The sequence below is a fragment of the Penicillium samsonianum genome, assembly GCF_028829775.1.
Source record: "Penicillium samsonianum strain IBT 33392 chromosome Unknown utg000003l_segment0_segment0, whole genome shotgun sequence".
Lineage (NCBI taxonomy): Eukaryota > Fungi > Ascomycota > Eurotiomycetes > Eurotiales > Aspergillaceae > Penicillium > Penicillium samsonianum.
The window spans coordinates 3,948,814-3,961,478 of record NW_026643261.1 but is presented as its reverse complement, the minus strand read 5'-3'; the positions used below and the strand labels follow the sequence as shown (position 1 = coordinate 3,961,478).

General features: G+C 48.1%; 5 protein-coding genes across 5 annotated transcripts; 3 read left to right on the top strand and 2 right to left on the bottom strand.

The window, feature by feature from the left end:
* Positions 1 to 704: 704 nt before the first annotated feature.
* Positions 705 to 1,654, top strand: N7471_005104 (VIT1/CCC1 transporter family protein; the record flags this gene model as incomplete). The annotated part of the gene is made up of 2 exons (XM_057277823.1): positions 705 to 1,033; positions 1,120 to 1,654. 2 exons carry the CDS (start codon positions 705 to 707, stop codon positions 1,652 to 1,654), a joined length of 864 nt encoding a protein of 287 aa, XP_057137433.1.
* Positions 1,655 to 2,205: 551 nt separating this feature from the next.
* On the bottom strand, positions 2,206 to 2,610 carry N7471_005103 (uncharacterized protein; the record flags this gene model as incomplete). Its single annotated transcript, XM_057277822.1, has 1 exon — positions 2,206 to 2,610. The coding sequence occupies one exon, from the start codon at positions 2,608 to 2,610 to the stop codon at positions 2,206 to 2,208; it is 405 nt and encodes a 134-aa protein (XP_057137432.1).
* A 2,677-nt stretch (positions 2,611 to 5,287) lies between these two features.
* On the top strand, positions 5,288 to 6,683 carry N7471_005102 (phosphatase PAP2 family protein; the record flags this gene model as incomplete). The annotated part of the gene is made up of 3 exons (XM_057277821.1): positions 5,288 to 5,709; positions 5,805 to 6,022; positions 6,127 to 6,683. The coding sequence occupies 3 exons, from the start codon at positions 5,288 to 5,290 to the stop codon at positions 6,681 to 6,683; spliced, it is 1,197 nt and encodes a 398-aa protein (XP_057137431.1).
* A 1,679-nt stretch (positions 6,684 to 8,362) lies between these two features.
* On the bottom strand, positions 8,363 to 10,366 carry N7471_005101 (phospholipid:diacylglycerol acyltransferase; the record flags this gene model as incomplete). Its single annotated transcript, XM_057277820.1, has 3 exons — positions 8,363 to 8,508; positions 8,576 to 9,983; positions 10,058 to 10,366. The coding sequence occupies 3 exons, from the start codon at positions 10,364 to 10,366 to the stop codon at positions 8,363 to 8,365; spliced, it is 1,863 nt and encodes a 620-aa protein (XP_057137430.1).
* A 261-nt stretch (positions 10,367 to 10,627) lies between these two features.
* On the top strand, positions 10,628 to 11,313 carry N7471_005100 (peptide alpha-N-acetyltransferase MAK3; the record flags this gene model as incomplete). The annotated part of the gene is made up of 2 exons (XM_057277819.1): positions 10,628 to 10,972; positions 11,059 to 11,313. 2 exons carry the CDS (start codon positions 10,628 to 10,630, stop codon positions 11,311 to 11,313), a joined length of 600 nt encoding a protein of 199 aa, XP_057137429.1.
* Positions 11,314 to 12,665: the final 1,352 nt, after the last annotated feature.

Sequence of the window (12,665 nt, the reverse complement as noted above, 5' to 3'; positions counted from 1 at the left end):
GGATTCAACATCCACACAGAAATAAAACCCATCATCAGACTTGGTATTCTCAACACTGGTTTATCTGGATTGAGATGACCTTTAAGAGGGGTTGTGATCTGATATACCATGTTAGAGGAAAACAGAAGTTCCCGTAGCCCACGTGGTGACGGTTAGAGAATCTCCAGGCCAATGTGACCAAGTCTAAGCGATATTGCAACTAACATTAGAATGTCTAGTCCTCTTTAGGGCTGGCAACGGGTAAAGTTTATATTGACACGTGAGCCGTGAGTCTGTCCACGGGTGGACAAATGAGTGATTAGAAATAACAGGTTCTGATTGGTCCCGTACCTCAAGTTAAGCAGCGGGAGTCCCTTTAAAGGACCCACATGGACCCACACCAAAAGCTGGTCCTCCTCGAATCAGCGTTGCACGTGCCTTGTCCATGAGGGGAATGCCAAGCACGTTGTCTTCCTGGGTCACTCGATAGGCTGTGGTCAGCAATGGGTGCTGATCACTTCTTTGTCAATATGTAAGGTTGAAAGCATGGGAAACCTCATGACTGCACCGCGTGCTCTAACTGGCTAATTTTCTAATCTTGCTGCATCTCTCTCTTTCACTTAAACAAACATTCCCAAGTCCCATTCAAGGGATACTGCAAGGTTTCCTTTCAGTCCTCAATTCCTCCGATCTCACCGTGTTAATCAATTCCCTAAACCGACCTGATGTCAAGTTATATGGCCCTCCCCGATCGCAGCCCTTCTTCGGAGGATGAAAAGGACCCTCGTGCTCAACTTCGACCAGATGTCGAGGCAGGGAACAACACAAACCGTCACAATGACTCGGAGCGAAGGCCTTCCCGCTTCATCGACGGTCGCACCGTGTCCGATGCCATCATCGGTCTTTCCGACGGCATGACTGTGCCTTTCGCCCTAACTGCTGGATTATCTGCATTGGGCGATACCAAAATCGTGGTTTTCGGTGGACTCGCAGAACTCATCGCAGGAGCCATATCGATGGGACTCGGTGGGTACCTAGGTGCTAAAAGCGAGGAGTAAGTCTACCTAAATTCTAAGAACCTACCTCTTATGAGAAGCCCTAGGAAAAATTCCGGTGGTTCGATAGCTGACATGTTCATAGGGAGTCATACAAAGCTACCTTGAAAGAAACTAAGACGCAGACTATGACGGATCCCACGTCTGTATCTGACACCATCTCCGACATTTTCGAGCCCTATGAGTTGCCTTCTGAACTGGTCGCACAACTCAAAAATCATCTATCTGACTCTCCTATGCTTCCATCCTTTCTCATGAACTTCCACCACACGCTTCCCGAACCCTCAGGCTCGCGAGCTATCGTTTGTGCCTGTACAATTGCCCTCGGATACTTTATCGGTGGATTTATTCCTCTCGTACCATACTTTTTCGTCGGACCCCATGAAGCCTTCATTGCGCTACGATGGTCCATTGTTACCATGGTCATTGCGCTGTTTATCTTCGGATATGTAAAGACATGCTTTGTCAGTGGCTGGCGTGGTCGTCGAAATGTCCGCAAGGGTGTCATTGGAGGTATACAAATGGTACTGGTGGGCGGTATCGCCGCTGGTTCTGCAATGGGGCTGGTGAAGGGCTTCCAGATGCTGGCTGATGGTCCTGAAGACCACAAACATGACTGAATGGTCCATCAAACATTCTTTACTGTTCCACGGTGTCGGCGCTGAGCGGCTTTTTTTTTTACAACGATACATCGGCTGGCGTTAGGGTTTGTTTCCTCTTGATTTGCAAACTGCGGAACTAAAATCGAATGAGGACTTTGATTCGGTCACTCAATGGCTGCTTTCCTCCCAGTCAATATTTCTAGCAACAATATAGCGGCCATTAATACTGAGATCTTGTTTCACCATGATATCGCCAGCCCTGACATTGCCAAGAGTAAGAACCGACACCTGCATAGCGCAAAGGCCTTCAACCACTAGAAGAGAGCTCACTAGCTCCACTGTGTTGCTACCATGGTTAGGTGCCGAAAAGGGAGGTGCCGAAAAGGTCAAGTCGCTGAGTTCTTGAGTTCTTTTGAGGTGGTGATGCGTTTCGACAATGCGCAATCATCAACATGACACTCCTTTGCACCCTCTCCACAGACTCCGCCAAGCGCCTTGCCATAATCGCCTAATGGCAAGGATACCAGGGTGCAATGTATCACATCACACATCAGAAAGGAGAACACGTCCTATGCCAGCCCTTCCTGCTTCCCATGAAGCAAATCTTTCTGCTTCTCGTAAGCCGCGTCTTTGCTGTTCACTATCGCTTCTTTTTCTAGTGCCTCTAGAAGATCAAGCACGTAGTCTTGGCAATTCCAGCCTCGAATCTCATTGTGAACGGTGACTTGACTGGCGACTGTCGTGATGGAGTTGATTTCGGCGACTTCCACATCGCATAGGGGAAGCAACTCCACCAATCTTTCCGATTGTCGAACATCTGTTGTTTCCAGCTCATAGCGGAATCGACCATCTGAACCCGCCACTTGGAGGAAAATTTTGTCTTCTTCCCGGGGTGCATCGATGAAAACACCCCAGTGTTTGTAAACGCCCTCGCTGATGCTGATGGCGACATAAATTGAAACCGTCGACGACATATTGAATGCAATAAATGGGAAGGTAGTTCTGTGGGCTTTTAGAAATTTGCATAAAAGCAGTATTTTTCCGCAGTACTTCCTCTAATACGTGGGATGATTATTGAACATGGGGCTTTGAACTGACGTGAAAAAGAAGATAGTGATTGCAAGTCACAATATGTATATCAACATTTGAAATATTTAGACAGCAGAATCTTAAGATAAGAGCCGAACATAATGCACAAGCCATCGTCATTTTGGTCTTGGTTGCCGCGGCATATCCAATGAATGATGAGAGAAGCGCTTAGTTAGGCAAAAGATGATTACAGCATTACTTGTTCAAAAGTCAGCGCATGTAGCAAGCCTACATTAGACTCTCTAAATCTTTACAACTTCTTTTTGTCTCAGGGAATGATGTAAATACAAAATGTACGATGTAGTCATTTTTCCCCACTGACCGCATCGCGTTTGCGGGGACGTGGTATGATAGCCTGGTAGGATCGACGACGCAGAAACGTCGATCATAGTATTTCGTATCAAACAAGCACGGGCGTGTCAAACGGAAATTACATACTGCTTGAAGGCTATTGAAATGTGTGTGAAATGTAAGCCTGGGCGATGCTAAGGGCTCTTGCTATGTGACATAGATTGAGTCTCTGGCATCCGCATATCTTGACAACGACGCAATGAGTTAGGTAGTGAGCTCACCGAGTTTTCATCGAACAAGTAGCATCATAGGGATATCTTACATTCTTGACCTGCACCCAAATCCTGATAAGGCTTAGTAGCAAGGCGAACAAACCTTCCAAGCTTGGAACAGCTTGACCTCATCTCAGTGGCGCAGCTCTACACATCAGCCTTGCATCACTTCTAAGCCTGACAACCCACTCTAGGCAGACGCCTCCAGATACGAATACGAACGTGCGCTGTCGTATTCGAAAGATGAATACATAGTCAACAATATTGTAATAATAAGCCTCAGGATACATCTTACGGAGTAACGACTGCCTATATTGTAAAATGCCCAGGGAGCTTTGACGCTGGATTGGAGATGAAGTCGAAGGGTGATTGGCTGCGGTCGCGCGACACTTGAATTCTGAAACGCATGTGTACCAAAGTCAAGGGGTAGAAAGTATATTCAATCATAGCTGTGCCTGCCGTCTTTGGCAATTTCTTTTTAACCGCAGAGATTATGTACACTGGTTGTTGTCAAAACCAGGAGGGGTTATCCGTTATCCCCTGAGGGCCTGCACATCCTCATCTTAAGCGCTGGCCCCATGTAAAATGGCCCTAACAGTGTCAAGCTTACTCCGTACGTTTTTTTACCTAACCGGTTTAGGTTGTCAAATCGGGACTATCGAGTGCTGATCGTGTGTGGCTCAGCCACATAACCGAGGCTGAGTTTCCTTAATACCAATGCATACTACGGAGTATAGAGTACGGAGTACGGGACGGAGTACGGAGTATAGCATCTAGACGTTGGCCGTTGCCGATAGCCTTAATATGAGGAGGTAGCTAGTGCTGCTTTGAATCACCAGGACGACGGTTGAGGTAGTAAGATGTTACAGGCTGTGCATAAGCGAAATTAGATAGTTCTGATCGGTTTCAATACCGGGACTAAACGATGGGGGCAAAGAAAGCAACAGCCAATCAGAGTCCGACGATGGATCTTATATGGAGAATTTGCGAAAATTTGCGAAAATTTGCGTTCCAGCTGTAATTTTGAAGCGCCGGGACCATATGATCCTTGGAAGCAATATTAAAATTTAGATTGATGGTTTGAAGCAGTAAAAGTCGTTAAATCGTTGAGGTCGATATAGCGTGATGTTATATCCATATACAATATCAAGTTATACAAATTGTAGACAGAGATATTCTCGGGAGTCTCGGACTCATCTGCATAAAAAAAAAAAAACTAACGTCGGACCATTGGCATAGCGAAGTCCGAGATATGCCCAGAAATGTGATCTCCGTGGCTTCCGTAGCTTCCGAGTCAAATTCTCAGACCGGATATCCAGGACTGTATTATTGAATACAACATACTGCCGAGGGCTCCGGTCAGATTTCAAATATTGCAATAGAAATGAGATGGATAATAAGAAATCCTTATATCGAGTCCTCTCCATGCCTGAAAAGGGAAAAAAGATCACATGGAAACTAAAACCAACTAGTGACGCCATAGACACATAAAATAGGTAAAGTACTACATAGCACCCGTGGACTCATACCACACCAAAATGTAATACCGGGAAAATTACAACCCAAAAGTTAGATGTTGGTAATACCAATACACCAATACTTCAAGTTCCCATGGATGAAATCCAGCCCTTTTCCTCTCCTTCCTTCTCCCATCTCTCTTCTTTAATTCATAATATCTCCGTTTCAGGGCTTTTAAGTGGTCTCCTTGGTTTTCTTGAGTTCTGTTTATCCTGGGTTTTCTCGGTTGCATCCTTTTCTCCTTGCATCCCGACCCTTGTCAACGTGACCTCCTGAGTTCCATGGGACTCACGCCCCTCGGCCCTATCCTTCGCCTTCCTATCGGCCCAACTCAACTTTTCATGAGCCTCTCTTCTGGCCAACGATAAACCTCCTTCCGTTACGCGACTTCCTTCCGTCTCGTCCCGCGGCATTCCTTGAAGTCTCAATCACCCCTTTTCCCCAGTGATCCCGGACCTCCTAGAGGAGAGTCGCCACGAACATGAGCGCCTCCTATCCGTCATGGAAAGATCGCACGCAGAATCAGTTCGGAAAGCTTCAGATCCAAGTGCCATGGCGCTCATTCCAGCTTCTGGTGCCACATCGCATGCGTCGCAAGCTCCGGTCCAAACTCCGGAGCCGCCTCTCGCCCACCTCGTCCATATCGAGGTTGCAAACCTCCTTCTCGCCTGCCGACACCCTCAAATCCTTACAGGCACACCGGTGGACGGTGTATGACTTCCAATACTTGTTGCTCCTCATCATCGGCTTTTTCTCCTTGACAATCATCCAGTCTCCTGGACCACTGGGAAAGACGGCGATCGCCACGGGACTTTTGTGCTCTCTCCTTATGCCAATCACCCGGCAATTCTTCTTGCCCTTCCTTCCCGTTGCTGGGTGGCTTATCTTCTTCTATGGATGCCAGTAAGTTTTGATTTCTTTTGGGTTTCTTGCAGCAGATGCGCCTGCCATAGCCTTGTGTGCGGGTGTATGAACATGGCTAACATGTGTTTCTCTAGATTCGTTCCAAGCGATTGGCGGCCTGCCATTTGGGTCCGAGTATTGCCAGCCATGGAAAACATCCTGTACGGTGCCAACATAAGCAATATTCTATCCGCCCACCAAAATGTGGTGCTTGACATTCTGGCATGGATTCCTTACGGACTCTGCCATTACGGAGCGCCATTCGTCGTTTCACTGATCCTTTTCTTCTTCGGCCCCCGGGAACTACCCCTCTGTATGCCCGGACTCTCGGATACATCAGCATGATCGCCGTCTTCATTCAGCTGGCTTTCCCCTGCTCGCCACCGTGGTATGAAAATCTGTATGGTTTGGCCCCAGCCGACTACTCGATGCAGGGAAACCCAGCTGGTCTTGCTCGCATTGACAAGCTGCTGGGTATTGATCTCTACACTTCAGGCTTCAAGCAGTCCCCTGTTGTTTTCGGCGCATTCCCTTCGCTCCATGCTGCCGACTCTACCCTGGCAGCACTGTTCATGAGCCACGTCTTCCCGCGGTTGAAGCCCCTCTGGGTTACCTACACTCTGTGGATGTGGTGGGCTACCATGTATCTTTCTCACCACTACGCAGTCGATCTGGTCTGCGGTGGTCTGCTTGCCACAGTTGCCTTCTACTTTGCCAAGACCCGGTTCCTGCCGCGAGTCCAGGCCGACAAGATGTTCCGCTGGGACTACGACTACGTTGAAATCGGTGACTCTTCTCGCGACTTCGGGTATGACCTTGCCAGCTTGGATGGCGATTTTAACTTGGACAGCGACGAGTGGACCGTGGGCTCTTCTTCGTCCGTTTCCTCTGGCTCTCTGAGCCCCGTGGACGATCATTACACATGGGAAAGCGAAACTCTCACCTCGAATCACGACATCGAGGCTGGTCGCTAATCCTTGAGCTTCTCTTGCACATGTGCCTCGGCACAGTTTATTTTTGCATCTACTACTTTTGAATCGGCGTTATGTTTGACGACAATGTTTGGAACATTATCTGCATCGAGCAATCTTCGACACCTTAAGGTTTTTAATAAAACCTCCGGTTCGCGCGGTACTTCCGCCTCGAGCTGAAGGTACTCTTCACCTTCTGGCTGTACATGACTCGCCACCCCACTTTGGGCTGGCAACTCCGTCTATAATATTAATACCGGTGGTGGAAGGGATCGGGCCCTGTTCACATGCCTGCATTCGCCAATCCCCCGCACCGCCACCGCCGCCAACCTTCGCTTGTACACATTCTTGGACGCCCTTGGGCGATCCCCTTTATTTTTCCGACCCATGTCTTTCGCTACGACTTTATGAACTGGGCGAGCCACCTTTTTTTACTCTCGGCTCGTCCAGATGAACAAATATTTTTACCATTCGTGTCGCTCGCTCATCATAGGCGCCTGGGAACTTCTGCTCTGTTTTTTTGGAGATAAAAAGGTTCGGCGCTTTTTGCTGCACCACCACTCGCTGTGCACTAGAAGGATTTTTGAATATTGGCTGTTTTATGACATTTTGCATCGGCACATGAAAGACGGGTTTTTCAAAAAGATCGTCTCGATCTACCCTCTGTCTGTGTCTACCTCGCCTGGCAGGTGATTAATCGGCGTCGATATTGTGTGGCTTCTTTCCGTGTGGATTCGACACGAAAAGATCCGAGGAAAGGAAATAAGGGGGACACTGAAAGCTGGGGCTCTTGTTTTCAGAGCTCAAGTGTCCATGGCAGCCTAGGGTGAACGAGATCTTGGTACTTTGACGGAGGCCATTTCTCCACCCTCGAGCTTCGCCCATTCTCTTCGCTTCTGACTATTGAGGATGAAGCTGACCCGACAACTTATTGCATCTACACCTCCTGTGACACACTCTATACGACCCAGATTGGGTTGTGTGCATGCCTCTTATCGTTACTGTTGGGGGCGGTGGGATCCTGTTGGGTATCGCTAGCATTATTTTTAATCACTAGCGTATGAATGAATCATTGTACATTATTTACAGTTCTGGGTTTTCTTATTGTATACATTAAACGAATCTTGTAGTTTACATCATTCAACTTAGCTTGCAGCTATTCGAACCTTCCAACGTGAAGAGAACCGGCAACCCCGCGAGTGTGATAACGACCGTTGATCCACACAGGAGACGGGACATCTTGCGGTCCTTGCATCTCACGTGGGCCAATAAAGACTCCAGCTCCGTCGATCACACGGGATCAGTTGCTGATACGGAGTACAGTAGCTTGCATAAGTCCCTATTTTTAGGGGCTAGGTAAGAAGCTGTATCCGTGCTTATCCGTGATACAAGAAGTGGCTGGGATTTACATACGGACCTGTTGACATGGTTTGTTTGAGTATTCTAGTATCATAAGCTATAATTGAACAAAAATATGTATTGCCATAGAAAGAAATATAATGTGTTCATATAAGGATTTGTTATAAAGAAATGTACAAAAATGCTGGATCATAAGCAAAAACCCCATCCGTCTAGAAAAGCATTCCAGATGTCTAAAAAGAGGTACATATGTGTGTGTATCAAAACGCAAGCCAAATAAAAGAACAATTACTCAGAACAGTCGTAAGGGACCCCCATTTGATCTATTCTTCGTCAAAGATTTGTACACGATCCGCATACTCGCGGATTTTGGAGAAGAAAGTCTCTTCGATTAAATCGCCTTTGCCGCCAGCGACACGGAGAAGAAGGTCGTTGAGTGAGGCACGGCCTAGGATATCCACGTGGTCACCTATATGAAGTTAGTCGCCTGCTATCTAGCATGGGAAAAAGCAGACAAGGAGCAAAGAAGAACATACCAGTGTTGGGACCACCGCGGGGCGAGAAACGATCAGGCTCGTGAGGCATCTCAAAGACCTTGATCTTTGTGCCGGCTGGGTTATAACGCTTCATGCGCCAGCCTTTGGCGCACATGTAGCCTGTGCTAAGCAGGTTCACGGTGCCATCGCCCTCACCCATTAAAACGCCGCGGTCGACGCCCTCGTTGTTGGTGATGGTGGTGTCCATGCTGACCTTGAGGTTGACCAGTGGGTCGGGCTCTTCCTGGTAGAAGTAACTGCGCTCCGTGGGTTTGCCCACGCCATAGAAGCAATATATCTTCATGTCTGGGGCGAGGGGCAGGCGGGACTCTAGAGGATTAAGCCAGGTGCGCGGGTCCTTCTCGTTGGCTTCGACCTCGCGTTTCGTATGCGCGACGCCGTGCGAGTAGCTATTCAGAACCTGGTTCCGGTACCAATCCTCACTCTGGTCCAGGAGGTACTGAAGACTCTCTGGCATGGTGAGATTGCGTTCTGTCAAGGATGAGTTGCTATCGTGAAAGTGGAGCAGGTTGCCAAAGGTCAGGGGCTGACCTGGCTGGTCATCCGGTGCCCAGGTCGAGTTTCCCCATATGGCCTCGCCACCTTTTGGTAGCATGCTGGAGATACCGGGCATCGCGCGGAAGATCTCCGCGCGTTCCTCTTTCGACAGGAATTTCTCCAGTCCATACACGGCAAAGGCGTTCAGCTGCGCTGTATCCCGCATTTCTCCGGACAGAACGGCAGTCAATCCCTTGACGGCGCCCAGCATGCAACCGCTGATGTTGACCCACGAGTCGATATGTTTGTTAACCCAGTCCTTGCCGCCCTTTCCGTGCTCCTCGCTCTCTACCCACTTGAAGAAATACAACACCACCTGAGACCCCATGCTGTGCGATGCCAATGTGATCTTCTCGCCCTGTACCTGCACCGCGGTCTCGATGTAGGACTTGAGTCGAGTGAAATATTTATCACGAACTTCGAGGTTGAGATATGAGAGTCGCCAGTCGTACGCAGCCGTAAACGCATTGGTCGGATCATAGCCAATGGTAGCCAGGTTCTCCAAGATTTTATTCCATATCCAATACCCTGTGATAAAGAAATCCGTGGCATCGAATCCTTGCGCCGCACGGAGCTTAATGCCAGGCGGGTCAAGGCCCGTATCCCGATCGAGCATGACATGGTTCTTCCACTCAGCTTTATCCATGACTAACGCTCTCATCATGCTCCAGCTGCCCCATAGTCGTCGACGGAAGTATTGTCGCGAAGTTTCCCCCGTGCCCCAGCTCTCTAAGCCAGTTGAGATAACTCCGGGGATCATCACGACGGGGTGTTTGGCTTCTACGCCCATGGCGCGAAGTTGTAGCCCAACAGCAAACGAATCATAGCTGACGGTATCGCGTTCATGTTGCTATGTCCCAGTTGGAAGTCAGTCAGATGGTAACCACATGTAGAGATAAGCGCATTCCCTTGGAAAGCACGTACCGAGAATTCCTTCACATCACTCACAATTCCCTGTGGAATGGCCTCAATCCATGAGTCGAGATTCAGGTCCATGAGCGAATCCAGGCTGATGACCTCATGCTGGTTCGCGAAGAACAAGGCGATGAAGATGCCGAAGATCCCGCCCAGCATAAAGATGAACCCATTGCGACGTTTACTCCGTGGCTTTATAACTAGCTGCGTGACTTGTGTATCAACAACCTCCGCACGGAGCTTTTCTTGCTCAGCTTTTGTCCCGTTAACTTTGTCAGAGGGCGGGACCTCGTCCTTGCCCGTGCGGCGGCGGAGCATAGCGACCAACCGCGAGGGAGGGAGTAGAAGGAGAGGACCTGGTCGATTTGCCTGGAAGATTAAATTAAGAACAAAACCAACAAATTTGAAGAAAAGAAAGAAACAAGAGAGGGCAGGGGATAAAAAAAACACGGAAGCGCATGAAGTCCGCGAACGGGCGGATCGGCATCACATGGCACAGAGTAACTTTCCTCCCGGACGCATCCCACCCCCTCCCTCCGTCAACTCCAACCACTAGCCCACTTCGATGACATCGCTGTGATGAGCAATGCTCCCGATCTTCGCTACGTGCGATATGAAAATTCGCGCGAAAATGAGTATGTCGCCGCAATGCGCCAGCTGATCTCCAAAGATCTGTCCGAACCTTACAGCATCTACGTCTACCGCTACTTCCTATACCAATGGGGTGACCTGTGTTTCCTCGCGATGGACGATAAGGACGAGATGGTCGGGGTCGTGGTATCGAAGCTAGAGCCACACCGTGACGGCCCGCTGAGAGGGTATATCGCCATGCTGGCCGTGCGCGAAGAGTACCGGGGCCGGGGAATTGCAACCAAGCTAGTGCGCATGGCTATCGATGCTATGATCGAGCGGGATGCAGATGAGGTATGTCTATACAGCGGATATGGCTGCTAGTTCCCAAACGGGGTGGTCTCGAAGGTATGGTGGCTGACTTGTACATGTTTGGGCAGATCGTCCTCGAAACCGAAATCACCAATACTGGCGCGATGAAACTGTACGAGCGGCTGGGTTTCCTTCGTAGCAAACAGCTGCACCGATATTACTTGAATGGCAACTCGGCCTACCGGCTTGTGCTCTATCTCAAAGAAGGTGTGGGCGCGATTCGGACGGCACTTGTTGATCCCTATGGTCTTCCACAGCCAGTGTATGGTCTACCTGACACGTGTGGAGGGCATTCTCATGCGAATATGGGGTCATTGATTTGATTTTTGGTTGTTAGCAGCGTTATGAAGTTTTCTCGTTGCTCTGTCAAGCTGTGCTGGCATGACGTGTCATGATAATTTATGGGAAATGACCAGAATAGTTATACTTCACACGAACTGGCGTTCTTGTGGAACTTATACTGTATAGAAAGATAAATTACCTACGAAGTGTACCAAATAGCTAATCTACTCTGGTTGAGGATATTCCATAAGAGGGATGCAATACTTACATATGTACTTTCGTTGGATGCTCAAATCATGGGTCATCGTATCGCATTCGGGGTTACCATGATATCTGCCATATTGGCTTGTTTTGTTTCTCGGGCTCATCTCATTGAGCCCAATCCATTTTTAGTCTTTATATATTGACACCTTTTTGTCTAAAAGTGGCCATAGTGGAGCGCCAGTCGAGGCGATAAGTACTGTCCACAATTCTATGATGTTGAGTATGATGACTATTTCGCGTTTTGCTATGGATTATGTTAGTAAAAACTCCATGTAAGTGCTTCTTTTGTATACGGGACAATACACAGATCACAGACCTTTTGCCACAGTAAAACCTATCTAGTTAGCGACATTAATGACTGCCTATAGTACTTAGGCTGAGCAAGATGCAGATGAGAATTTTCTGCTGTATGCAGATCCGACGATTCCACAATATAATCACAAGAATAGTCGGCCGCTTATGCGGCCTTGACAAGTATATTTTTGATGGTTTTTTACGGTAGTCTTTTCAGATGTATTTTCAGATGTATTTTCAGTGGTCTTTTCAGTGGTCTTCTCAGATAGTCTTTCTAGATATCTGATTTTATAGATATTTCTTTTGTTAGGTAGATAGCAGAAGAAGGCGGAAAAGGGCTTAATCCGATGTCTAACCTTTGACTGGATATATTAGGAGCAACACGTCTGTCAATGCTGACCATACTATAGATGGTATCCGGATTAGACTTTTATTGTGAACGGAGAGCAGGTCTATACATACCTCCGTACCAGGTTGACCGGAAATCTGCCTGTTGTCTATACTCCCTAGCCTGAATCAAGGATCTGTGCATCGAAGGGCTACATCGTGTAAAGAAGAGAGGAATTTAGATATAAACGTCTGCTTTGCTAGCTCAAGTCGTGCCGCTGCCTTAACTGGTGACCATTCCGTGATCTCCCGAATATCTTCATCAGCACATTGTATAGCAGTCCGGTTCCTGACATTTTTGACGTTAGGATCCTCTCCTTCAAGAAGATAATGAACATTGATGTGAAGAAACACTGCCTTGTGCAAAGAGTTTCTCCCATTAAAAAAATCCATGTTCAAGAGGGTTGAGGCGAGGGCAGATTATATCTGCAGGAAAAATAAGAACAAT